Here is a 26,866-nt window from a genome sequence, read left to right on the forward strand (position 1 = left end):
ATAGATCTCCGCTTCAGAACCCGGACGTCGTAAAATCCCAATCAAAAGAGTTGAATAACTCGTTGGACTCGATGGACCAGGGAAATGTGCTCAAAGCGTCTTTGGAAAGCTCCAGATCTTGCAGTCCGCCTGAATTTAAGTCGCCATCGGACACGACTTGGTCAAGAATCGCTACACAACGTGCTGATAATGAATCTCCAACAAGCCGTTCTCGAAAGGTGGTTCTCGCCAAGCGAACGTCGTCGTGCCAAGTCGTGGTCTCCTCAGCGCGCGGAAAACTGATGATACATAGCGTTATCACGAGTGCCGCATGAAACAGGAAATATCTACAGACTAATCAGTTTCAAATTTCACCTTGCTAAGCAAGATGATGTACTCACGTCGCGTACCAACCCTCGAGTCTATTCAATTCCTGCATCGCATATTGATGTATCGAGACAACTGTAGAATGCGCAGCTTCGAGACATATCCGCTTGCAGTCTTCTTGAGTCGATTGCGTAGCTTGATCTGGTATCTGGCCTCGTTCGGAGATCGCTCGGCGTAGCAGAATTTGTCGGAATATAATGATCTTGAGGTTCCAAAATCTCCACCACAGCCGAGACCGCGCGAACACATACCACTGGACTGACGAGCTGGGTGCTCGGGACAGCTGGAAGTATGGCGGAACTGTGTGTGTCCATGCATCCACAGAGCTATTCAAAGCGAGCGCAGCCTCAGCGGAAAGTCCGGGCTCGGCTAGTAGTTTATTCGAAATATGGTTTGTCTGCAGGTGGAAACTGCTCTGCGCTCTTAGCGACGAGTAGATGGTGGCCTCGTCAACCTCAGTAGGGAGTGTTACAGTTTGTGGCGTAAGTGACTAGTATCGGTCAGTCCCACGTCGTCTATGTCTCCTCCGTTGGGCAGCCGTACCTCATCTTTAATGTTCAGTACCGAATGAACATCCATTGTCTCTTGGTCGGGTAACATGATGGCACGGCCGAAAGTCGTGGAAGCCCCACTATCAAAGATGTATAGGCCCCACCATACTCTACGTCTTGTCTCACGTTCGATCAGGGTAATGTTCCAGTGAGGGAGTTCCCTATGAAGTGCCAGGCTCAGCGCTGTACGAACAGCGAGACCCAGTAGATTCCATCCCGTATTTGGGCTATTGCGTTTTTGACTGAGGTTACTCAGGAGTATAAGTGCTTGCACAGATGTCAGGCTGGCGGCTTCAAATACCGACTCCTCTTGACCCAATGTCAAGGCTCGACGGTACAGGTAATCCTCCAGGCCGATTTGGTCATTGTTTAATGTCCACGCACCAAGTGCTATAATTGCATGAGAAAGCATGTTCCACGACTTTTTTGAAGGTCGCGGAACGACCTCGTGATATTGAGCACGAAATGTTGCTTCGTGGACGAAGGGATAGACAACGTGGTAATTGGCAAAGTAGGCATCGATCAAGCTCGATGATAGTTGCGTTGTAAGAGCTGCGTGTGAGATGTGTGATGATGCTAACACGTTCCGGAAAGAAGCAGATGGGGCCGTCAGGTTCTGCTGAGGTCGAGCGACAGACTGATGCAGAAAGCCGGCCCAGTCAAGCAAGCACCGAAGAAAAACTACACCAGAAGTCGAGCCTACATTGTTTTAGCTTTGTTTGCCGACATTTGAGTGAAGGAACTGACCAAGATAACCTACACCGGTTGGCTCGACCGAAAGGGCGGCCATGCCATCCGTCAACCCATCCACGTTAACGTCTTCTTCCTGCCAATTGAAGCCATCAACGTTGTTTGGCACAGCCTCAGGAAGGGCAGGCTCATGTGTACTTGAGTTAGTGCTGCCTTGCGGGCTTGGAGCTACCTCAGGCGTTTGGGACTGTATGACTGATCGTGCAGTACCAGCCACATTGGAAGATGACAACAGATCTTCGACATCGACGCCGGGTAACAACTGCGTGACCAGTGACTCCAAACTGTGCAGTCGCTTCTCTACACTCGTCAGATATGCCCTTGTCAAGGGTGATCTAGCGACTTTGCCGCTGTAATGGCAGTGCGAACCGCTATGGGCGCAGGAAGTGCAGATGGGCGCATCTTTCGAGCACTTTAACTTCTTCGCGCGGCAGCGATCGCATGAGAGAGCATCTCGTGGTCTTCGGTGCTCCATGCATGGAGCGTCTCTAGTGTAGCAGAGGTGGGGGCGGGATACGGATGCAGAACCATCGCAGCCAAGTGCAGCTCGAGCGCTGATCTATGCCGCCATCGGCCCGAGCGGCGGCACTGGGCGACTAATCAACGACTGCTTTTCGCGCACCACTTGTTAATGAGCACTCTACTAGAACTTCTAGTTGCACCTTCATCAGGCGGCTTACCGCGACGCTATGCCTACAGCATCTTCAGTGATGATATACACTTACAGAGTTTGCAATGATAATCCGGTTATATGTCTTTTGTGATTCGTATCTGCAGGTAGTCTATATCTTCTTTGAGCAATTCCCTCAGCCGATGGTACCTCTGCGCACTTGAGAGCTTAACATCCAACGCTTCTACTTCAGCCCTCAAAGCTACTTCTCGAGGGCTTGGTCATTTACATACTCAGAAACTGGACTCTTGGCAGACTTCGAAATCTTCGAAGCTAAACCAAAGTTTGAGTGGGAGGCTGGGTTGCCCATCATGCGATCCATCTCGTGGGCGTCTTCGCCATCTTCGCCTACACAAATGAGCAACGCCTTATACGCTCTCTCGGACAATACGCTCGCTCGTCTTTTGTCACTGTGCCAGATTCTGAGCTGTATCGCGTGACAGTAGGTATCGCCTCCATGACTTTAGCGGCGCCATTAAAGTCCTGCGAAGAATCAAGTATTGAGCTTGCAGTCCCGTTGTGCGAGACAACCGTACCTCATTTGAGAGCTTCAGTATCGCAACGAAGATAGAGCAATGCCTCTCCCGGATTGGACTTGGTGCGATCGCCTTGCACCACCACTAATTTACTTTCACGAGCAGGGTGTTTGCAAATTTCGCGCTTAGGAGGGTTGGGATCGTCTCTTATATTACGCTGCGTTTGCGCAACCTCACCACAAGCTCTAGGCTCCACTCACATCTCGTGCACTAATTCGTCAACAGGCCAATCTCTCATGTAACGACAAACGCAGAACAGGAGAGTCTGTCACGAGTAGCAGCAGCAGTTGAAAGCGCCGCCATCGTGCAATATTTCGGAAAGATCTTGTTTTGGTCGTTGATTCCAAAACCTTAGTGATTACACTGTCTTTTGGAAAGTGCGGTCGGCCTTCTCTCTTTACCTCGATCTTATCAAGGAACCTCCATTTTCACTCACCCAACCCGGATCACGAAGCGTATATTCCTAGGAGCACTAGTTATCCGAGCTTTCCCCCTCACTGGTCACACCCTACTTCTCTTACTAGAACACTCTTACGTCTCTCCTAAACTCACCTCCTTCTTGAAATACCCCATCACTACAGGCTCATCCAGAAGAACACCACGATGCTTATCAAAATCATGCTGGTTGCTTCGGCACTCCTCTCGTCGACTACTCTTGTAGTTGCTCAAGTGATGCCCCCAGACTTCACACCCGGCCGTTGTTTCTTCGATGCGATTGTCTCCCAAGATTGCGACAAGGACCAGATCACTACATTCCTCGACGTATCGCCTGTATATGATGGCGCTGGCAACGAATTCATGGAGCAAACTGACTCAATCGACTTGACGGACGGACTTACGCTGACTAGCGTGGTTGTGGGAAAAGAGCTGAAGATCGGATTTGAGAGGGACAGTGTCAGCTGTGAGTATTGTCGAAGATTTGCTGAAATATCTAACAGGACTGACGCGCGATAGTCGTTTATGGCGACGCTCACTGGCCCAGCCAGCACCAAGACGACGAGTTCAGCTGCACCACAACGTCATGGGACGGCTCACCGCTAAACTGTAACCACAAGGATCGTATCCATAGAGTGCGTAGTCTCTGGCTCTATTATGCAATCGTACTGACTGCCATTGAAGTCCCAAGCTCTAAGCTGTAGTTTCGATTGCGCGGTTCCTAGTCCAAAGTCATCGATGAAGCACGTTCGCAACGAGCCCCTTCCAGATATCTTTTCTTCTCCACTGGACTCTGTCGCGAGCGGCTATTCAACTGCCAACTACGCCCCAGGTTTCTGCTCCTTCAAGCTCCAACTCTTCCAGCAGTGTCTGCACACACCCTCTGAAGGCTGGCACAATCAGATGCTCGGCATGCTTTACAGTGTCGAAGACCAAAACCGCGCCACTGTTGTTACTTATCCTGAGGGTACTGGTCGTATCGACGGTCGTGCTGTGAGGCTTGGGGGCATGGGCGGTTTGAAGGTGGCGTACAATCCGGAAGACAGGCAGACATACTTTCAGTTTGAGCCAAAGGGTGGCTTCTGGAGTACTTTGACTCAGAGCACTCCGGACGCGGTAGGCATATGCGATTGGAAGCCGTGGACACGCGACGAGACTGGTTGTGATGAGGGCCACCAGAACGACCACCCGCGGGTAAGTTCGCTTGGAGTGTTATGGTGGTATGGTGCTAACAGCGTTGCAGCTCTCGGACATGACGTGCGGTTTCTTCTGTTAGGAGGTGCCAAGGAGTGCTATGGTATGGACGTTGAAGGATGCGAGATGTTTTTGCTGTAGCCTTGTCCATTTCTAGTAGGATTGAGTATCATGGAATTGGGCAATGTGTAGGTGCCAGCAATCAAGATGTCATTCAACTCGCACAAAGACAAGCTCGTGATTGGCTAGGCTAGTACTTGCTGTGCCACACGTAGAGTGCACGAGCGGATCACATGTCGTGAGCAGCAGGTACACCTGGGCATCCGGACGGACCATCGGTGGTTGACGTAAACAGGCAGCGGGCGGCTCGGCTACCGGACGCGTACCTCAGTGGTTTGTCGAGAGGCGGTCGAGCAGATTCGCGACTGTTACGTGGTGTTTAGGACGAGGATTGGAGGAGCGGACGCGCCATTCCGCAATAGCCAACGCCCCCGCGCTCGTGACCCGCTCCCGAGCCCATGCACGCCTCAGCACCGTCAGCCAGAAGTCGACGATAACAAATAGCAGAATTGCGCGCAGTCTTGGACGTCCACCTTCCTGTAGGCGTTACCGCTGCGCAGACATTCCGCGCATTGCATGCAGGTACCGCGTCTCTGGAACTGAGGTGCCTCGGCGGTATTCCAGCCCTTATCAGAGCCAAAGTCCGCCAGCTCTCAGCCGTCGCAAGCCGACCGTAATCCACCACCATGTCGACTGCGGGCTCCAACGCTTCTCCACCGCCGCGGACACAGAATGCCCAGCACACGCGCACATACCAGGCCTGTATACCATGCAGGCGTCGCAAAGTGCGATGCGGTACGTCCGAGGCTGCCGTGAGGCTTATCGTCGCGCAATTGCTGATGTGTATTTCTTGTGCCTGTAGATCTTGGTCCCGTAGACAACCCGCATGATCCGCCCTGCGTGCGGTGCAGGAGGGAGAGCAAGGAGTGCTTCTTCTCTGCCACGCGCAGGAAGCGCAAGGCCGACGGCGAGGACGACTACGACGATGCCGACGACTACGAGGTGCGCAATGGCAGGAAGCGCCAGCGCTCCGACGGCCTGCCAGAGCCGCTCACCATAACCACGGCCAACAACGCCGCCTACATCTCCCAGCCGCTGACTCCAGGCGGCTCCGTCGGACGATACGAGCCGCTGCGACGACCCAACACGTCGGCCGGCCACCAGCGCACCCCCAACGACGAAGAAGACCAGAAGGTGAACAACGAGACGGTCGCGACGCTCCAGGCCGGCGAGGTCTACAGCGGCCACGATGCCTTGAACCTGCTCTTTGAGGCCGCTGGCATGAATAGCCACCACCAGCGCACAGGCAGCAGCTCCAGTCTCCAGCGCCCGACGCTGGGCAGCACGCCAGGCTCTCAAACCAACTTCGCAAGCCCTAGACCCCAGACCTCACATGCGCGCGCCAATTCGCGAGCCACCGCAGAGCCATCGGTGGATCCCGCCATACAGCAGCCCATGCTACCCGACCCTCCAAACGAAGCTGCCTTCGCCGATGCTGTGAGAGCCTGGTCAAAGTTCCGCTTTGTCCGCGCCGGCTGGCTCACCGCCAAGGAAGCCATCGCCTACATCGACTACTTCTATGCATTTCTGTCGCCGCTTACACCCATCGTCGTGCCAGACTATCGCGATCATGCCTTTCACGCAAAGCTGCTCAAAGAGGAGCCGATGCTGGTCATCACTCTCTTGACCATCTCCGCAAGGTATTCACAACCCAGCGGTTCGAGCGGCGTGGGCGCCACATCTAGGTCATATCTCATTCACGAGAAGCTATGGAAGTACCTGCAGGGTATGATAGATCGCATGATCTTCGGACAAGAGCAGTTTGGCGGCGGCTTCTGTGGCGCCGGTCAGCAGCCTGGTTCTGATGTGAACCCCCTATCAAGAAAGGGCCTTCGGACGCTTGGTACAGTCGAGAGTCTGATGCTACTTACCGAGTGGCATCCTCGCGCACTGCATTTCCCCCCTGGCGATGATGACGATGAGCTCGTCTTGCCCGACGACCCGTACGAGGCTGGACCTAAAGCTGAAATGTATAAAGGTGTGGGCGACAAGCGCATCGACAGTTGGCTAGAGCCGTGCTGGCGAAGTGATCGCATGTGCTGGATGCTGTTGGGCAACGCCATGACACTCGCTTTTGAGATTGGTGTTTTCGACGAGACTAACGAGACTGAGTTCGAAGAGGCCAACCAGCATCTTTCGCACGCGACTGTAAAGGCCTACTACCGCCGGAAGAACCATCTTCGCGACTTGCTCATCATCTATGTCACGCAGACCAGTGGCAGACTGGGTCTCACATCCATGCTTCCCAAACTCGAGCGTGACGAGAACCTAGTGGGCGGCCCCTCGCCACTTGAGCTGTACAAAGAGCGCATCAGTCGCATCAAGGCACCTCCAGCACAGTTCGGTATGCGCTCGGATGGCCAGCGCCTGCCGCTCGAGTCTATCGCGACCCAGGAGCGCCATGCCGTACAAGATCTTGTGCTTGACTTCTGGGCTCGTATCGCCAAAGTCATGGAGATGGGCAATCTGAAATTGTTCTCTAATCGACGTAAAACAAGAGAGCTGCTCAAGACGGGAGGTTACGAGGAGATGCTGAAGTTCTTCCAAGGGCCCTTAGTGGAGTGGAGGAAGTGCTTCGATAGAGCACCCCAAGGTAAGAATACCACCGTTATTCTCCCGTACTCTGCCTAACAGCTTGTAGTTCCGACGCAACTTCGTCACGTTCTCATCATCGAGTTTGAGTACACGCGTGTATATCTCAACTCGCTTGCCCTGCAGGCAGTGGTTGAACGCTGCACACATAACACTCCTCTACAGACACATGCCCAGCCTAGTGGCATGAACGGACGTCCTACAAATGGTAATGGCAATCCGAACGGCAATGGCAACCCTAATGGCAATGGCAATTCAAACGGGAATGACGATGGTGGCGCTATCCCTTTTAGCACACTTGTAAAATGGTACGCCAACGACCGCCATTATATCAACGAAGTCATCGATGCGTCGCGCAATGTGCTCAAAGTGGTGGTCGAAGGCTTGCATCCTGGTGGCTATCTACGACATGCGCCAGTACGAACCTTCTTCCGTATTGTCAGTGTAGCCATCATTCTGCTCAAGACCTTCGCGCTAGGCGCTACCGAAGAAGACGTAGCTGTCAGTCTTAGTCTTCTAAGCGACTCGGTCGATGCCCTACGAACCAGCATAGTCGACGATGTGCACGTTGGGAACCGCTTCGCCGATCTTGTCGAAACACTGACTCACCGAATCCGTTCGCGTTTCGTACGTCTGGCTGCCAACGGCTCGAGTGGCATCTCGCGTGCCGGCAGCAAAAGCCCTAATCAAGTACCGCTGATGCCACCGCCCGCTCCACTAAACAATACCAACCATCTTGCACCGCCGTACATGGGATCCCAACAAACAGGTTTCTCAGGCACTGGTACAAGCGTACCAGGTTCGCCCAGTATGGGCCTCAGCACAAGCGGTCGCGCAACACCTCTTTGGGGCATCTCGGCGGAACCCTACGATCCCAACAGCAACTCCATTAGCATCATGCCACCACCTGGCAATTATCCGAACTTTCAGAACAACAACGCGAATAACTCGAATTCGAATGGCAGTAACAACACGAGTTGGAGTCAATGGGCAAATAGCGGAGCGAGTTGGGGTGCGGGTCAAGATCAGGATTGGCTTGCTCTGCCACTCGATCCTTTGCTGGATCAATGGGGTGCGGAGATTAATCAAACGGCCATGGGACCGGACATTGGCGGCATGGACATGCTTGATATCCTGCTGAATATGGGCGGGCCGCCGGGCAGCGCTTAATCGATGGATTTGAGGTTAGGATTGCGGAAGGTGTGATGCGCTCTGCATTGAGGAAAAATATGAGCTTGTTTGTTGGACAAGTTTTAAACGATGGCGATATGGAAGGAAAACTCTGGAGATTAGATGGTCGTTTGAATCTCCGGCTGATAGATCGCGGAAGAGATCGTTGTACAAGTGATACCCAGCCTGTAGGCTGCGGATGCAGTCCGCTTTCGTGTTGACTTTGTTAAGGCGTCCTACCAATCGAGTATGTAGGATTCAATAATGAGAAAAGCACGGCGTTTGCTTTACTTGATACGAAAAAGTTTGTTCTTCTGAAACGACTCAAGTGGGTACATGGTACGAACAGCGTCACATATTTCCAACGCGATATAGGCAATTTTCTTCGGCCAACCAGACTCCATCATTCTTTGTTTGTCAGTTCTTTCTTTCCGTCGACAAACACACTGGTCGGCTATACACCAAGAGCGTCTTCACCATATTCTCGGACAGCATGTGAAGGTCAATACATTCTTCCTCAACATACGAGAATGCCTCAACGAAACCAAAAACCATCGAACAATTGCCATGTGATTTTGATCAGAACCAAGGTTGTGTCCGCATGAGGCTGTTGCGAGTGAAGAGTCGGCCAGCCCCCGATGGTCAACAAGCACTTCGTTAGATTCTGAGACAAGCCCACTTAGATATGTCTGTTGTAAAGAACTGCTGTGTGGCATTGGAGCTCATTATCATTGAATTTTCTCTACCATATCCTCTAGTTTCTTTCTTTGGTTTCACACTTTCCGTCTCATATACTCCACAGCGAGACTATCTCTTCAATGTCTTCTGCTTCTCGGCATCAACGACCACCTTGTCACCCGCAACCCGAAGTCCCTTCCTCCTCCTGACCTTATCCACGTATCTCTTGGCGACGTTCTCTCGATCGGCCAGCTCACCCAAATCCTCAAGCTCATCTTCGGTAAACGGGACCCAGAAGGGATCTTCATCCAGCATCTCAAAACCAGCGAACCTCAACTGCGGGCTCGCGGAACCGGAACTGCGCTTCCGGATCTCGTCGCTGAAGCCAAAGGACTCGGCAACGGGAAGAAGTGCGCTGATGGTAAAGGTCTGCGAGCCAGTGGTTGAAGCAGAGGAAGTAGAGGATAGCGTTTCAGAAAGAATAGTTCCACGGCGGCGCGTTAAAACGGCGTAGACACGGCCGAGAACGTCGGTAGAAGCTTGAATTTCGCAGCTGTACATTGCCAGAAGCATACGAGGTGACCAGTCTAGGAAGCCTTGGTGAATGGAGGAACGTACGGCCTTGATGACTTCACCAGTCAAGCGACCGCGATCTTGTGCGCTCTCATCGTCGGGGATGTTGAGGATGACGTCCTCGAGAAAGACGGCGATGCCTTGAACAGGCTCGGCACAGCAGGGACCTTGCGCGGTAGCGAGCTGGAAGGCATAGGAGATTGTAGAGGAGAAGGTGCGTGCGGATATAGTGCGGTCGGAGGTATGGTCCGCGTCAACATCTGGAGAAGATGACTCGCGGAGTCTGCAAAGGATTAGCTGTGAATGGAAGTTGAGAACAAATATACATACGCCTTGCCACAGATACCGTCCTTGGTCGCGTCGACCAAGATATTTGGTCCTATTCTCCGAGGACCAAAGGCTGTAATCTTTTCAATCACGTCGGTCCAAATCTCTTTCTGTCCTTTGGCCTCGGCGAATGCCTCCTTGAGCTGCTTCTTAAATTCGTCAAAGTTCAGACTTTGTCCAATCTCGCGTTGTTCAGCCTCTTGTATGCCATCATCCTCAGCACCGTGCACGCGATGCTCTCCTTCGTCTTCGGCTCGTCGCTCCGAGTACAACTTCTTGATCGCACCCGCGTTCTTGCCCAGAAATTCTGTCACACTGGCTGGTAGTGGGCGAACTCGTAAGCGAACAGAAACATGCTTGCTAGCAGTCTCGCCAATGACTGTTCCTCGTGGTAGATTAGGGTCTTTGGGTGGGTTCATCTCGGTTGCAGCCACTATTGACTCTCGGTATGGCACGATGGGTTCGCCAGCCTGGATTTCGCACTTTGCAAATCGCTCTTGAAGATCCTTCAGACATCGCTCAAGATGCAATTCGCCAGCTGTCAAGATGACATGTTCTCCACTAGGCAGTTGCTCGTATTCAGCACATGGATCGCTCTGGACAAGTAGCTTCAAGCCCTTGATCATTTTGTCTAGGTCATACGGGTTTTCAGGCTCGAGCGCAACGCGCACAATAGGTTCTGAGCCCATCTGAATACCAGCAAGATTGGCGGATCCAGGAAGCTGGGAGCAGAGAGTGCCGGACTTTAGGATGTGGCCCTCGAGTCCACCAATACCAAAGACGACACCGGCAGGCACCGAGGTCAATGGCTCCAGACCACGACCCATCATCAGGTACAGCGCAGTGATTTTGACCTTTTGTGGCTCCGGAGAGGCGTGTGGGTTTGCGGGGGTGAATTTAGGGCCAAGAACGTACACTTCGTCGCCAACACTCAAGGTACCAGAAAAGATACGTGCGAACCCGATGAGGTGTTCGGCTTCTACGTCGGGCACTGGTGTCTCTTCTACAGGCGTCTCGGTTTCTCCAATAGCAGCAGAACTTAATGCGTCTGTGACTCCACCAATGTCAGCGTCCTCGCCGTTGGCGATAGCTTGCTGCCGGGCAATCTCTGCCCTCTTCTTCCGTCCCATCTCCCTTGCCTCTTCAGCTGTGAGTGCGCCACCTCTTCGCTTGTTCTGAGGTAGTTCGCTAGAAGGCACTGAGATCATTTTGCTGACATAGGCTACGACAGGGTCATCCTTGGAGGCCTTGAAGTTGGTCATGGCGTCGCGCACTTCTGGTGCAACGTAATCGGCACCTGGCGAGCTATCGATGATTTCGGGCATGCGTTCGGCTTGCGCTTTGGAGGGGGCAGGCAGATATTCGGTGACTGAAACTAAGAGTGCGGTTGATAGTGGAAGCCAAGCTGCGAAAAGTGCAATTAGGAGTGCGCGCGGGTCGCGAGAACGCATGATATGTGCTGGAACGTTAAGGTTGAGTGACTTGGTAATCTTGTCGACCATAGCAGGATCTCTGTAATGAAAAGTATAAGTATATTGCTATGATACATGGACATGAATCACGCAAGGAAAGGAAATCCACGCACCCCTTCCCGTTGTTACCTCCCGTGGTGGCCTCGTATACAGCCCACACGTTATCTAGGACGAGCTGGACGAACATGGGCTTAAGATGGCGACCCTTGAGATGCTTGGAGCTGAGTACGCGCTTCGTCTTGGGGTCTAGGTAAAAGTCGCCCCAGAGTACCTTTTCGAGAATGGAGCGCTTGATGCCTAGTTTCTTCTCGTACAGGCTGGCAAACTGTCTTACCGTGAATGCCCAGCCATCGATGGCACTGCCGAAGATGACGTTGTTCTTCTCTGGGGCAAAGTAGATGTCTTCGTCGTCCTTCTCCTCGTACTCGGCGGGTGTGCTCGTGGTATCGATGCTTTCGCCGTTCTCTGGTATGGATGAGGATCGTGTGTCAGTATTCTCAGCTGCAGCGTTTAGTCTCTCTTCCATCTTCTCGCGCCATCGGAGGTCGTCCTCCATGCGCTCGCCTTGGTAGAAGCTGCCCATGACGGCGTTTACCTGTTCGAGCAACTTGCTCAGATGTGTGTATGCCTCGCCAGGGCTCATCTTGAGTTCTGTGATTAGCCTGTCCATTTTGTTAATGACGAGCAAAGGCTTCAGCTTTTCTATCCACGACTGCCGCAGCACTGTGACGGTCTGACTACATACGCCCTCTACGGCGTCTACAAGCACGACAGCGCCGTCGCAGAGACGTGATGCGGTAGAGACCTCGTAGCTGAAGTCTATGTGTCCCGGCGAGTCTATAAGATTTATGAGGAATTCCTTGGGCTCTGGCTGTGCATCGGGCGCGGAGCGTCGCAGCAGGGAAAAGTATAGCGAGATGGCGGACGACTCCATGGTGATGCCGCGCAACTGCTCGTCGGGCCTCGAGTCGAGGTAGCGGATCTTGCCAGCGAGTTTGGGGGAGATGATGCCATTGGTGGCTATGAGGGCATCGGTGAGGGACGTCTTGCCATGGTCCTGCCGCATTCAGCACATGTCGCGTTCACGCGCATCAGCAAGTCGACGTACCACGTGAGCTAGGATGCAAATGTTCCTGATGCCATCAGCCGCCTGCTGCAGCGACACCAGCTTGTCGCTCGGAACGACAGGCATGCTGGTCGAGTGTTGTGGTCGAGACTGGTTGCGACAAGGACTGGGGGTGGGCGCCGTGTTTCGCGTGGCGACGTCAAGGCAGTGGAGCGCGGGAGAGGCCGTTTCACTGCAGATCAAAAGCGCGCGTACCGAAAAAGGCAAATTGGAGGGGCGTGGACAAGTGCCGCAGGTGTTGAGGTTACAGATTTGTTGTGTGGTTTGGGGGCATGGCGGAAGATTTGGATGAAACGCAGCGGCGGCTACCAAGGTCCCCGCCAAACCGTCATCACTATGGCTCATTTTTTGGTGGCGGTCCAGCTGCACCAAGACGTCAGACCCTGCTGACATAGCCATATGCAACCCAACGGCCTCCCTGCCGAAGCGTCGCATGCACCCCCCCTCCCGTCCTGCGTCGTCTGCGATCGCCGGCGGCGGCCTTTTGTTTGACCTCACCACTTGGGCCCATGTCCTTATAGCCTGTGCGCCTGCCGTCGCTGGTGCGGTTTGCGCCCCATGCATTCCCCCTGTCCCCTCGCCCACCGTCTGTCGATCTCCCATAACACTCGGGATATAACCAACGCGCTCGAGCATCGCAACGCCCCTATAGCTGCCTCCCTTCACTCCCACCCCGCCTACCGTGAATGTGACTCCTACCGCCGACATGGCAGCGACACTGGACGGCCAGCACACGCCCGCCAAACCCATTGCGATCCGCTCTGCTGGCATGAAGCTGGACCCGCCCCATATACACAACATCAAGACGCTCAGCGCCAGCGTCGACATCATGTCGCCCGTCAACCAGAACGGCTGCTTCGAGTTCGACCGCATCATCAAGGCCGGCACCGTCGTCAAGCGCACGAGGAAGACAAAGGCACGCACCCACGCCCGCGACCACCGTGGCATGACGTCTGCTAACACGTGCACAGCAATGGAAGCCCGTCTACATCGTCCTGCGCCCCAACTGCCTCTCCATCTACAAGGACAAGCACGAGACCAAGCTGCGCCACCAGATCAACCTCTCCGAGATCACGGCAGTTGCGCGCCAGAGAGACTCGAAGAAGAAGATGGAGCACGTCTTTGGCATCTTCTCGCCCGCCCGCAACTACCACCTCGGCGCATCCACAGACAAAGACGCTCAGGACTGGGTGCACTTCATACGTACCGAGGCGCGCATTGGCGAGCACGAGGCTGAGATGACCGTCATGAGTCCCACGGCCACAAAGAAGACGTTTGCAGGCTTTGGCCGCGCAACCAGAGAAAACATTGTTTCCAGTTCCTCCGAGGCAGAGCCGAGACCCTCGAGCTCCATCGCCCCGGAGAACATGCACAGCGCCCGCCGTCCCTCGCAAGCCCTCAACTACTCTGGCGGTGAGCGCGGCTCCATCTCCGACTTTGACTTCTCCGACACCAACCAAGCCTCCGCCAACTCTCCGCCCCCGACAACACCACAGCAGCAACAACGCAACGCGAGCCAGCAGAGCAACATCGGCGCCACACCCGACGACGAGCGCGTCGTCTACCACGGCTGGCTCTATGTCCTCAAATCCAAAGGCGGCGTGCGCCAGTGGAAGAAGATCTGGGTGGTGCTGCGACCAAAGTGCCTTGCTTTTTACAAAAACGACGATGAATACTCCGCGACCCACATCATCCCCTTCACCAACATAATCGATGCCGTCGACATAGATCCACTCTCGCGAAGCAAGCAATACTGCATGCAGGTCATATGCGAGGACAAGAATTACAAATTCTGCGCTTCAGACGAAGATGCCCTAGCCAAGTGGCTCGGCGCGTTCAAGAGCTTGCTGGTCAAGAAGAAGGAAGTGCCTCAGACGCGCATACAGCAGACAGCTCCTAGCACCATCAACATCCAACCAGCAACCCCAAGCCTCGTGTCTTCACCCATACTGCCAGCCCAGCAGCCTCTCTCCATCAGATGACCCTCGCTTGCCATCCCCGACACTCCTTCCAAACACCAATTGTACATACGCTGGCCCTCGTATCCTCTTCGAAACTCCCACCCTCCACCGCCATCACTAATCGCGCAAACCCTCCCTTGACCTCTTCTCCTTACGATACCATTACGATTTATGACTTCAGCCTTGGTGTGCTGCCCATTGATGGGGCCTTTTGATACCAGTTGGATACTTTTGCTCGACGATATTGCATATTGTAGCATGTTCCCCCCCACAGATTGTTTCCTTTGTTCACACTTGTCACATCTAGTATGCAATAGCAGTAGCAGTAAGCCTTGTAATCACCAGTCGCCCTTGATCTGGGCTTGAATTCATATTTCATAGTCGCGACATGCCTTAATCAAGTTCGCAGCATCGTACACCTTCTACGTCGTGATAAGATGAATGCACCTCTAAGATCCTAGTTTAAGGGAACATGTGCAAATGGGCATCATCTTTATCACTGCTATTGGATGTGCGGGACGGCACGCGAAAGTGTGCCCCACTACATGCGAAGACGGTTAGGCTGACGCTAGCAAAGAGCTGAACTATAACTAGACGCTGACGGGCTGACCTGCATGCCGGCCCCCAACTCAAGTTCGGATCTTTTTTCCATTCGCATCATGTCTGCCTCATTTCTTTCCGGCTCACAGTCGTCTTCTGTGACCTAAAGTTATTCTCGCATGGAGATTCAAGCGCAAGACACGAAAGCCGCAAGGCAATTCCCGAATCAAGACCAAACTGAAGCCCACCTGGCTCTTGATAATCAGGTTACGGATCAAAGACAAGACGACTATGGGCAGGAAGGACAACCCAAAACGAAGATCCAAGACGAAAAAGATGTTCGAGAGTCAGAGTCACTACTTCATACATTTAAAGATGATAGAGAGGCCATCACTCCCGCCCATGGACTAGGATCCCGCGATGCGTGCTCCCAGCAACCAATGGAAACGCATAACAATGACACGGATGGACCAGAAGTCATATACCTATGCGATCACCTTGGCTCTCGCTATGTCTTTCCGTTTGAGCATTGCTCCTCAAAAGAGGTGAGTACGTTTCTTACTTCGCTCGACGTTCGCTCTTTTCATGACCCTGAAAACAATGTTCTGTACGTACAGGTACGAATGATATTCGAATTCTGATTCGCTTAGAGTCATTTTTCGATGGTTTGTTGACTGATCCATTTCCATAGGATATCGAGCCACTTTGGAAAGAAATCTACGCAGAAACAGACGAAAGCTACCTCGACAAAATCAATGAGGGAACCTATAAGGTAGAAAATGTCAAAGGCGCTAACATCTTGCCGAGTGCTTGGAGTAAGCTTGTCACACCCGGTTCGACAATCCGGATCGTATTTGTCGATCGCTCGGCAAATTCTCCACAGTCAGGGCCGCCGTTGCGGGCTCGTCTAGGAGACACCCTGGAAGGTCATGGGACTGGTGGTCCCAGAGTCTTGCGTACTGTTACTTTTGAAGAACCACGGTCCGTATCGCCATCGTCAAGATCAGAAACCGTTGCCACTGCAGAAAGCGATGTGGTTGGAGATGTTTTCAAAGATGACTTTTTGGGAGAGGACTCTACCGACTACGAGTCTAGTGAAAGCGAGATGTCGAGTAATGAGGAGATACCGACTCCAGAGGACTACATACATTCATCGGTTCCTCGCTCCATCGCGACTCCAGTTGATGCTGAGGGCAAAGTGCTTTCATTCAAGGCGCAGATCAAGCAGCCAAGACGCAGCAACATGCTAAATCACGACTTGGAGATACATGGAGAGAAGAAGGCAATATGTAAAAGTGATGTTGAAACTTGGAAGATCACGAAGGCAATGATGACAGAGTTTGAGGGCCGATATGTACTCCAAATTCATACATTACCCGGCCCAGAGAATGCTCGGCTACAGGAAGGTGTGAGAACAACATGGTATCACATTCAGGCTTCGCGGCTCGACTTTGAGAGATTCCAAGACGTTTGTTTGTCCATACCAGGCCTTTCAGACCGGCTGCTGGCGCGCACTCGCGCATTATTGACAAAGGTTTATACGGAGAAAGTCAAACCCTTCTTGGGTGGAAGATTCATTGAGCCCGGAACTGTCCTCCGAGTCGATGATCCAGATGGGTCTGACTCTCAACCTGTCATTTTCAGCTGCGTACCATATCTCAGTCTCGAGCCACCAGAAAAACAAGGCTCAGAAGCGAACAAGTCTTGTTTTCCACCTCATACACTCATGCAGGCAATGTATCCGTACGAACCAGTACGAGAGCGAGATGAAGAGCAGTCTTGCAGGAAGTTCAGCGATGATCGCTCTGGTAACGTGGTCCATGTCCCTAGTTTGTGGATGATGAATATTGGACCTGGTGTAGTCGTAAGCCACGGACATCGACCTCTGTCCTCATATATGGATGGGTCTATCAACGTCGTTCAGGAGAACATCAAGCCAACTAGTAGGCAAGATATCAAAAAGACCCCCCTAACATCAGTCACTATCACTGATCAAGGTGGTCAGACACTCATGTTTCCTGTTGGAAGTTTCAGGTCCTACTTCCAGTTAGAAGCAACAGCCTACGAGCTTGTAAACAACTACATGACCAAAGCTGGCATACCAGAAAGCAAGTTCCATTTACGATATGAGACTTTGAAAGAAAGCACGACGATTCGTCCTGGAGACTGGAGGGAAATTGTCAACCGAGCAGCTGATCATGTTTCAATCAACATAAATATATCAGAAGGCCCAGAGGATGAGAAGTCAGCGAGAGATTCTCTCAACGGGTCTGCGTCAGCATCCGCGGCTGCAAGGTCTACGACGTCTATACCACCATTTTTTCATTGGCCAGATCCAACTCGTAATACTATACACCAAGGCGCAAAAAAGCCTACAGCTCTGGGAAAGCCTGACAAAAAACCGATTACCTATTTAGAGCAGGTGGAAGTGGCTATGTTATCGGAGACCCTCGATCCCTTAGAAACGACAGACCACGGTGTCGATAACGCTTTCACCTCTACCGACTACTACCGGTCTTTGCCAGAGAGAATGCAAATGGAATCCGGTGATAGCTTGTCCGATCTCAAAGATCGCGTGGAACTAGCAAAAATACCGAAACGTGGCGCTACGTTCCACCAAACTGTCGTTTGCAATCAACGCATTGGCATTCTAGAGCAATCAATCGAACTTCTTAATGTTGTTCAAGAAACTTTGAAGCTATGGGTGAGTGACCTCGACAGCGCCTGCGTTCTCCGTAAACTCTCGGGCGCTCTGGATAATGTTAGGGAGTGGGCAGTCATCATCGATCAACGCGGTTCTATAGAATACTATTTTGGCGAATACTCCGATACCAACCAGGAGCATCCTGCTACGACGGAATGTGCTTGGGTTCTTCGCACTGGTCATAGGCCTTTTCTACTATCGATCCCAGATGGAAATACGAAACTGGCAAGATCAATGGCACGGTGTAAGCGGTGCCAATCTTTGAAAAGATACTATAGTCCACAAACTGCATTTGAGCATTTGCAGCGACACAAAAGGTTTAATCGCGTTGGAAAACCTGCCAATACGAAAGAGAGAGGATGTACGACAACTCCCGATGGGGAACATGCTGGTGTCGCTAGTATTCCAAAACTCCAGGACTGGGTTATGAGTCCTGCGCACTTTTGGCTTGAACATACAAACGCTGGAACCTTGAGAATACTCACCCAAGCATGTGCGACTGCAAGGGAAATTCTCGTCGAAGCTCAAGAAATTGTTGACGGAGTGCAAAATGAAGATGGTCGAATGTCGTCTTTGTATAGCCTGCCAAAAGAACTTGTTGAAGCGTTTCGGAGAATCGTGATCTTTTATTTGGCGATCGAGCGAGCTCTATGGCAGACTCGCCAGATCTACGATGATGACGCTCAATCAGGGAAATCCGCTCATCTTACTTTCGCTCCATATTCGGATGCAGGACTCGAAGTGCTAGAACGATTTGGTAACGGCGCGAAACTGTCGCTGTTTAGCGCTCGGCATGCGCTGAAGCAGATGGTCAAGTCGAATCAACCACTGGACGTCCTTAAGCACCTCTCCTTAGGACCGGAATATGCCTGTGCATGGTTGATGAGGCGGTTGTTTGCCAAACCTCTCGAAGAGAGTAGGACTGCGGGCGATATGTACAGAAACTACGTTTCCAAAGTTGTAAGTGCACCCATGCTTGACCCCACGTACAGAGATTACACTAGTCTGGAGGCTATATCAGGGGTATAGGACAGTGGCGCGAATACTTGCAGATATTCTTCTATTAATAGCTGACCCTTGCTAGCAATTCGAAGTCAACCATCGACCAAGCAAGCGCCTCGTCCGCTCTATCAATCTTATCCAGGAGGAACTGCAAATCCTGATATCAGTGAACAGATGGCAAAGCACTGTTGTCCAGAACTACTTGAGCGTCCTCGATGATTCCATGTATGAAAAAGCCATACCAGCCCGCCGAGGCATGTTTCCGTATGAACGTATTCTCGTTCAAAACTGCCTAGACCAATTATCTCTGGTTCGGGAGGATTACATTGATTTAATTTCGCGTTGTACTCCACTCTCCGACCGTACAAAGCAGATGCTCGAGATTAATGAAGAAGATCATGGCAAAGCCATCATGGTCTTCACGGTTGTCACAGTCATATTCCTACCACTATCGTTTGTAACGAGCTATTTCGGTATGAACTCTTCAGACATCAGGGATATGAACCAAAAGCAGGACTTGTTTTGGTCTGTCGCTATACCACTCACAGTGGTTACGGTGGGGTCCTGCCTACTCATCGGTTATAATGGGAACGAACTGCGGGATATGATCTCATCATTTTATCGAACAGTCATGGGCAAAGAGAAGAGAATGATCGAGGCTTATGGCATGGGTGTACCGCAACGTAAACGTATACCGAAATTTCCAAGCGAATCAGGCGGCAGAGTGGATTCGTTCAATCCCGCTTATGACGCTGAATTCACCAGTCCCCGATTCGGACTACAAAGAAGGCCATACGACTTCGAGGCGGACGACGACTGGTACGACTCGCCCTACAACTCCACACCACTGAACAGGCTACCAGGTCCCCCTGTTTTCCGGCCTATGCCTATGACAAGCAGCGATGAATCGCGTTATTTCCTAGAAAACGACGGTTTGAAGAACAAAACAGGAGTATACCATCGAAGAACAAATTACTATGATGGAGCTTACACAGCTCCGCGGGACCAAGACCGAATGGGGTACGACCAATACCGCTACGTTCGCCGCAGCAGCATCGATAATCTATCGCGCAATCCCCCGTCAGTCCGGTCAGTTCACATACCCCCACCAATACCGCCTTATGGATTCGCAAGCAAGAAGTCACGAAGCCGGAGTAGGAGTAGGAATGAACACGGCCAAGTTGGCTCGAGGGACACTTTCTTTCATTGATCAAGACATTGGATAGGAAAGATTTACTCTTATACACTCGCACTACACTGCAACTCCAGAGTCCAAGTTTCCTTGTTACACATTGATACCTTTTGCCATACCAGCCTCTGCTACACGGTATGGTTGGGCGTATAAGCGCCCATTCTAGTAGAGTAGAGTGTAAACATATGTTGGCATAGCTCAAGACAGCCTTCACCATACTACCAGGTGACATAGCAAGGTGGCATGAAGTCAAACAAGTGACTGGGCATTCAAAGCACCAATGCATTAGCTATTATTACGGTAGGACGGCAGCAGCGATGAACTAGCAATTTTGTTCCACCAAAGGCTGTTAACAGGATAAGGTCCGCCCGCGCAACATCCTCTCCATTACGGGCGCGATTATGCTCCATGTCCCATGATCCATAGAAAACAAGAAAGAACAACCAAGAAACATTTCATCTACTACTTATGTGCGCGTGCGCCGTGGCGCAACGTGGTATCATCCATGATCAAAAGGTAGGAAAGTCGTAATCATGACTGGCGGCCCCCAAGCATACCGGGTATCACTGGTCGACGAACAAGCATCTAAGCGCGGCCCTGGAAGACAGGGTTCTGATCACCGAAAGTAGTGTTGAACTCTCCGGAAGCAGGAGCGCCAGTGGGTTGAGTGGTAGAGCCGGTGGTGGTGGCAATAGGGTTGTTCAGACCTGTAGAGTCGAGGCCAGATGAACCAAGACCGGACGAGCCGACGGGAGCGCCGGTGCCCGAAGTGTTGAAAGCATCGTCGACCTGAGTGCCGAAGCCGTGGCTACCTCCAGTGGTGGAGGGAACACCACCAGTCAAACCCTGACCACCAGCGAGGGCGGATCCTCCAGTAAGACCCTGGCCACTGGTGAGGCCCTGGCCAGCACCGAGACCACCAGCGTTGCTGTACTGGCTGTCGTACTGGTTTGCTGATGGGTTAAGGCCTTGTGAGGCACCAAGACCACGAGATTCATCACCGGGACTGCCGTAGCCACCCGCACGACCGTGAGGCTTGCGAGTGACCTTGCCAACCTGAGGCAGACTGGAGGTTTCCTTGGCGGAACCAATAGAGAAGATAGGGCTCTCCCACCTCTCACCCTTGGCAGCAAGCTCCTTGTACTCGGTAGCCTTGGAAGAGATACCTCCGGGCAGGGAGATGTTCTTGAAGATGGAGTCGTGCTGAGTGACAGCCATGTTGACCTGGGTGTCGCTGGCCTTCTCCTTGACCTGCTCCTTCTTCTGCTTGCCCTGCATAACGCGGTGCTGCACAGCAGAGGCGTAGCGCTGGTACATGTTCTGGATGTTCTGGGGGTCGGGGTTTCGCTTGGCCTCAGCCTCCGCACGGTCTGCCTCAGTCTTGATGTCGAAAAGAATGCCGTCAAGCTGGTTGGCGGAGTCCTTGATCTGCTTCTCCAGCACCTTCTGAATAACAGGGCGCATGACCTTGAGAAGGAGAGGCTTGAACATGTTGAAGAGAAGCTTGTGGTTGCTCTTCTTCATCTTGATCTGAAGGTTCTTAATGTCAGACTCAACCTTAGTGACCTTGAAGAAGTGGGTCTGCGCGTTGTTTTCGCGGGCCTTGTCAGCGGTCTCCATCTCGACCTTGAAACTGAAGCCGGAACCGCCCATGAAGATGTCCATAACACCCTTGTCGGTGATAGAGGGGAAGCCCTGCTTGCGCTTGACGTAGTACGAGACATCCCTGAGGTCCATTTGAACACCCGAAACTGAGAGCATGACCTTATTCTTGTTCTTGCTGGAAATGGACTTGCGTCCCCAGCGCCAGTAGTTGTCCGAGCCGAACTCCAAAGAGTTGGGGGCAAGGTTGTCACCCTCGATGACAAGGTTCTCAACAACAGCGTCGACCATAGAATCGCTGTACTCGATACGCGGGATTGGTACATAGCGGACGTTCTCGAAGATGGAAGGCAAGATGACATCGCTCAAATCTTTGAGAAGGTGAGGCTTGAAGACGGTCTGGCCGTTCTCATCCTGACCGAGGTCAAGGAAGAGCTTGTTAACAGACTGTGCGAACTGCTTGTTCTGCGGGTCAGCATCGAACTGCTCGCCAATGAACTTGAACTCGTCGGCGATGCGGTCAGTGTGGCCACGGTAGCGACCACGGAGGAGGCGGTGACCATCATCATAAATCTGGTTCCACTCCTCGTTGCTACGATCCTCTAGGATGAAACCCTGCTGCTGTAGGGTCTTACGGATGAAGTGGTTAATGCGTGTGAACCAGTTCTTCAGTTCGGGGTCCTGGTCGGCGTCCCTGTAGACCTGGTTAATCGACTCGATAAGGTCATCGAACGAGGTGTTGTTGGCGAAGCGCTCGAGCAGAGTCTTCAAGTTTGTCAGCCATTTGTTTTCGGAGAGGAAGCCTAGATACGCACCTTGAGATTAGCTTCAGCAGTAGTTAAAGCATCATTTTGATGCGCACCTTGAACAGAGCCCTTGCCCTGCTGACCCAGGTTCTTACCATGGCCAGAGTACTGCTCGGCGAGGCTGAGCAGAGTCTCAATGGCACGCTGGTAATCCTGGTGTCCCTGAATCTCGACGACCATCTTCTTCAGACGCCAGATGGTCTGCTCGCGACGCTCCTCGGGCATCTTTCCCTTGAGGTAGTTGTTCATTTGGTCACGACGAGCGCGAGCCATGTTCTTGTCCTCCTCAGAAGTGTTCGCATCGACCTTCTGCTTAGCAGTCTCCAGCGCACCGCGAGCATTGATACCAGTGCTCTGGCCAGTTTGGCCCTCATGGGCGCCAAGCTCGGCAGTGTGTTGAGGATCGCGCGAACCGTCTGGGTTGGCAGCCTGGTTGATGTCCTTGGCATGCTCCTTCAAATCGCTCTTGGCCTCATCCTTGTTCTTGTTACCGAAAGGCAGGCTGTTCTTAGCTTGGTTGCGGAGGTTCTCACGGTTCAGATCGGAGGTGTCATGCCAGGTGTTGTCCTCAGCAGGCTCGTCCAATCGGTTGAGACGGTCTTCTGATGGCTTGATCTTGTTGGCAGTGTTTTGGGCGGCATCGCCAGCCATGTCACGGAGAAGGACGGTAGCATCGGAGAGCAGCTTCCTGAACTGGCCATTGCTAATGATTAGGGTGCCGAGAGTCCGTAGACCGTCGAGCGCCTCGTTTCCATGTTGCTTTGCTGTGTCCTTATCGACAGGAGCATTGGGGAGGCTGGCGCTGTTGCTACCGAGGTGCTCTGCCTGCCAGATGAAGTCTTGGAGGAGGTTGCCCTCGTTCTTGGTGAGAAGTAGGATCTTGGCCTGTTCGATGACACTCTTCAAGTCCGAGACCAGGTGCTGGCCCTCGCTCGACAGCTTCTTAGACGGGGAGTTGAGTGCCCTGTGTGCAAGCGCCGAGTTGAGCGCAACATCGATCTGTTGGTTAGAAGGGACCTTTCCGTTGGAGAAGGCTAGAGTTGGTCAGCTCTGTTTGCATTACTTGTGCGACGCGTCGGTTGCACGTGTTTACCTACCCTCGACGATGCCGTAGAGTTGTAGCTTGTTGTTGACATCCTTCTCCTTCTGCTTCAAATCCACCGGACCTGGACGGGTTAGTAGTGCTTGGAGGGGGAAGCGGGGTAGGTATCCATACGGTTTACGGAACTCATGGTGTAGGACTGCTGCTGTGGGTATCAAGGTGGGGTATCAAAATGCAGACGCAGAGCTGAAAACAATGGGAGGTATGGTGGATGGGTGTTTCGAGGTAATGGGTATCAGAGTGGTTTGTGTGGGAGGGAAGGCGGGTGAGGGCAAAGGCAGCTTTGTATTTGGGCTGGCTGGGTAACACGCGCGATTGCAGCAACTACGTCACTGCGTCGTAGCTTCCCGCTTGTGAAGAGTCTGGGCTTGGAACAGCGACCGACCACGACCAACTTGATTGACCCCGCGACTACCGGCCATGATTTTCCCGCTGCCATCGATCGAATGCCGCGGAACGTACAGAGAAAGCAGCGCGGCAGCCCAATTCCTTGGTGATGTGCCGTCCAATGCCACAATTGTACACGCTTTCCTTGAGACATGGGGCCAGCCACGCCAGAACGAGGTCGCCCTGGTCTGTATGACGAGCCTACGGGTATGTTTGCGGGATCGATCGGCGCCAGGTTTCCCAAAAGATGCCAAAACATGTGTCTTGGTTGCGTCATGGGTAATCGAGCTGTGCGCCACAATCTCGATTCCGTCTTATTGCGAAGTGTGGCGCCACCCCTTGCCTGCAAAAGTCTTCCCTGCAACCTTCGCCAGGTCTTTTCTACTGTAATTTTCTTGCTCTCTTTCGCTGCAATCTCTTCCTAGAGAAGTCACAACATCTTCCCCCATCGCCCCTCTTTCTGTTTGTGGTATTCTATGCGCCACATATCAAAATACCAAGCTTTTCTTGGCATCAGGCTAGACGGCTGGCCCACTGCTAGCGCAAGTACCGCCGGCCACACCGCTCGCACGATGACGACGTCCATCTTCCAGTTCACGACGTCCAATCTCGTGCGGCGCCAGCTCATTCGCCGCCAATGCACTACAATGGGTCGTGCTGGCGCGTCGCTCTCATGGTCCTAAGGTCATGAACGCCACACACGCATCAAACGGCTTCCATTCTAACACGTGAGGCTTTGAAACCGGGAAATTCAGACAAGGTCAATCCTGGAAGCGCTCTCCCTTCAGATCTGCCCGCCCTGGACGATCCCATACACAGACTTCTCGACGTGCCTGTCTGGTATAGCGCAGATCAGCCGACGCACTAAGCTTGTCGGCTGCTGCCTGTACCTCATCATATGTCGCTACTTATTACCAGTCATGATAGAGATGCCACTATGTTTCTTTTACCCGTGCTCGGTACCTGCCGCTCCTGTTCAGTAGAGTTCTGCCAAGCGTACGAACCATTGGCCTGTACTTCCACCCGCACTTCAATGTACTACAAATATCCTTTGATTTTTTGTACCACCCCTCACTGCGCACTTCTCAGCTGCTGATCAAATATCCTCGATGAAGTCCTCGATGAAGCAATCGACCTCAGCAGCGAGTGCACCGATCACGTTCTTCTAATCCTTGATTCTCACCCTCGCGATCGTACTGGATTAGTGGCCGAACTTGCCGAAGATCCGAACACACGGGGGTGCTTACTGGCGACAACGGAGTCGATCTTTTTTCCGGGACTATCAGCCCTATAGTAAGCAGATAGAGGCGGTAGTGGTTTCTACCAATGGAAAAGATGTCCAGAGGAGTACATATATACGAGCGAGGAGCGAGATCCATTTTTCCTGGGGGCGCTTGGATTACCGAGGTTCTCGTGGAAAATCTGCAGTAGTTCTAGGATATGATACTCAAGCGAGTGATTAGAGATAAGGAAGTAAGAAGCCGTGGTGGAAACTTTCGGCAAGCTAACACGGTATCGCCAGGAGTAAGAAGTAGAGCATTGAGGGGCTGATGGAGTCCTGCAACCAACCACGTTGGACGCCGGATGAAGGTGACAGTTACAAAGGTAAATCGTCCTAATCGGCGGTGGCAAAAGAAAATGGGTGTAGAAGGAACAGATGCAGTCGAAACACTATCAACACGCTCTCAAAATTCTCTGTCTGCACCAAGGGGAGCGAAGAACCCTGTGATAGAGTATGTGCGGCGTTGTACGGTCCTTCTTGCTGTTATGGTCTCAGCGACAAGAAATATACCACAAATCTTCTGGTCCGTGGTCGACAGCACTTCAATGTTTATAACTCCACAAGCGAGGTAAGCTACTGGACCAGCGGCGATTGACGCTTCGGGCGCAATCGCAATCGCAATCGAAATTGTTGAGTTGATTTCACTGACTTATTTTTATACGTGCGGTGGTTTTCTGGGAACCTGGAAAGCGCGTCTATCCGGTACCTAATGTACGTGTGAAGGTTGTATTTTCGTCATCTGTACTACCGGCTGGAGATAGTTAAAATCCTATTCCTTACCCAAGATATTACTTCGAGCCGTTTCCGCGAAGCAAGTACCCCCCATTCTCATCATCATCGCCAAGCGGTATCATCTCAGCCTTTCTAACAGCCCTAAACAGAACCCCTGGATGCAAAACTGCCATGATGACCACTACGCCGAACATCAGCGCCGCATCAAAAACATACAAGTATGCTTCGGTCTGATAAACCTTGCTCTCCGGCCCTTCCACAAACTCTGCCAGGCGAAATATACTCCGCACAACAACGAGCACACTAACGCTGTACAAAGCCCACATGTAGCGCTGCCATCTGACATGAGTCCGAAGTGACGTGGACGTGGGTTTGTTGTTAAGCCTCCGGTGAAAAACCACTGCCATTAAGATGAAGAAAGCGAATGCAACCAATTGCGTGCCCAGTCCCGCGATCACAACGGTATTTCCTGTCTTGACACCCTCTGGATCACCAGAAGTTTGCATTGCAGAGCCCATGATCTGGCACACGAACGAGCCTATATCGATGATAACATAGATCTTTGTCGTCCAGCGCGGATTCAATACAGCGTGGTGTGTAGCATCGAGAGCGCGGATAAGACGACCGAGCGTCATGTAGATGGTTGCTGCAAGGAGCGGCGCGGCCGCAAGAATGAGCATGAGTTGTATGAGGTAAGGGCTACCATTTCGGATATCGGATGAGGACCAGGCGCGACCGTAATAGCCTGCTGCTTCACCTGCGAGATTGGATGTTAGTCGATTGTACTGCGTGATGGTCATCGTGTAGCTACGAACCTACGCAACCCAGAACGAACGGAACAAAGAACCAGCTTCGCAATGGGATGAGCATTACAAAATGAGCCAAACCACCGATTGCAAAGAGCACCAGGAATGCATAGCCAGCGGGCCTGGAAGGCGTATAGGGATAGAGATCGAAGTCGGCTTGGCCCCTCGATATGAGGGCGTTAGACGCCAT

General features: G+C 52.4%; 8 protein-coding genes across 8 annotated transcripts; 4 read left to right on the plus strand and 4 right to left on the minus strand.

Annotated features, from left to right (window-relative positions):
* Nucleotides 1–326: 326 nt before the first annotated feature.
* Nucleotides 327–2,142, minus strand: GT037_003850 (uncharacterized protein; the record flags this gene model as incomplete). Its single annotated transcript, XM_038928897.1, has 4 exons — nt 327–333; nt 381–856; nt 910–1,616; nt 1,665–2,142. The coding sequence occupies 4 exons, from the start codon at nt 2,140–2,142 to the stop codon at nt 327–329; spliced, it is 1,668 nt and encodes a 555-aa protein (XP_038788604.1).
* A 1,334-nt stretch (nt 2,143–3,476) lies between these two features.
* Nucleotides 3,477–4,584, plus strand: GT037_003851 (uncharacterized protein; the record flags this gene model as incomplete). Its single annotated transcript, XM_038928898.1, has 4 exons — nt 3,477–3,774; nt 3,828–3,943; nt 3,993–4,502; nt 4,552–4,584. 4 exons carry the CDS (start codon nt 3,477–3,479, stop codon nt 4,582–4,584), a joined length of 957 nt encoding a protein of 318 aa, XP_038788605.1.
* A 664-nt stretch (nt 4,585–5,248) lies between these two features.
* GT037_003852 (transcription factor cys6 protein) lies at nt 5,249–8,384 on the plus strand (the record flags this gene model as incomplete). The annotated part of the gene is made up of 3 exons (XM_038928899.1): nt 5,249–5,357; nt 5,425–7,215; nt 7,264–8,384. 3 exons carry the CDS (start codon nt 5,249–5,251, stop codon nt 8,382–8,384), a joined length of 3,021 nt encoding a protein of 1,006 aa, XP_038788606.1.
* Nucleotides 8,385–9,191: 807 nt separating this feature from the next.
* On the minus strand, nt 9,192–12,626 carry GT037_003853 (elongation factor 2; the record flags this gene model as incomplete). Its single annotated transcript, XM_038928900.1, has 4 exons — nt 9,192–9,918; nt 9,966–11,474; nt 11,548–12,491; nt 12,543–12,626. 4 exons carry the CDS (start codon nt 12,624–12,626, stop codon nt 9,192–9,194), a joined length of 3,264 nt encoding a protein of 1,087 aa, XP_038788607.1.
* A 640-nt stretch (nt 12,627–13,266) lies between these two features.
* Nucleotides 13,267–14,542, plus strand: GT037_003854 (ph domain-like protein; the record flags this gene model as incomplete). The annotated part of the gene is made up of 2 exons (XM_038928901.1): nt 13,267–13,452; nt 13,532–14,542. The coding sequence occupies 2 exons, from the start codon at nt 13,267–13,269 to the stop codon at nt 14,540–14,542; spliced, it is 1,197 nt and encodes a 398-aa protein (XP_038788608.1).
* Nucleotides 14,543–15,240: 698 nt separating this feature from the next.
* Nucleotides 15,241–19,977, plus strand: GT037_003855 (uncharacterized protein; the record flags this gene model as incomplete). Its single annotated transcript, XM_038928902.1, has 3 exons — nt 15,241–15,606; nt 15,753–18,725; nt 18,850–19,977. The coding sequence occupies 3 exons, from the start codon at nt 15,241–15,243 to the stop codon at nt 19,975–19,977; spliced, it is 4,467 nt and encodes a 1,488-aa protein (XP_038788609.1).
* Nucleotides 19,978–20,544: 567 nt separating this feature from the next.
* On the minus strand, nt 20,545–23,599 carry GT037_003856 (uncharacterized protein; the record flags this gene model as incomplete). Its single annotated transcript, XM_038928903.1, has 4 exons — nt 20,545–22,326; nt 22,377–23,401; nt 23,465–23,533; nt 23,584–23,599. The coding sequence occupies 4 exons, from the start codon at nt 23,597–23,599 to the stop codon at nt 20,545–20,547; spliced, it is 2,892 nt and encodes a 963-aa protein (XP_038788610.1).
* A 2,327-nt stretch (nt 23,600–25,926) lies between these two features.
* GT037_003857 (uncharacterized protein) lies at nt 25,927–26,866 on the minus strand (the record flags this gene model as incomplete). The annotated part of the gene is made up of 2 exons (XM_038928904.1): nt 25,927–26,627; nt 26,686–26,866. The coding sequence occupies 2 exons, from the start codon at nt 26,864–26,866 to the stop codon at nt 25,927–25,929; spliced, it is 882 nt and encodes a 293-aa protein (XP_038788611.1).

Source organism: Alternaria burnsii (assembly GCF_013036055.1).
Source record: "Alternaria burnsii strain CBS107.38 chromosome Unknown 730, whole genome shotgun sequence".
NCBI classification, from domain to species: domain Eukaryota; kingdom Fungi; phylum Ascomycota; class Dothideomycetes; order Pleosporales; family Pleosporaceae; genus Alternaria; species Alternaria burnsii.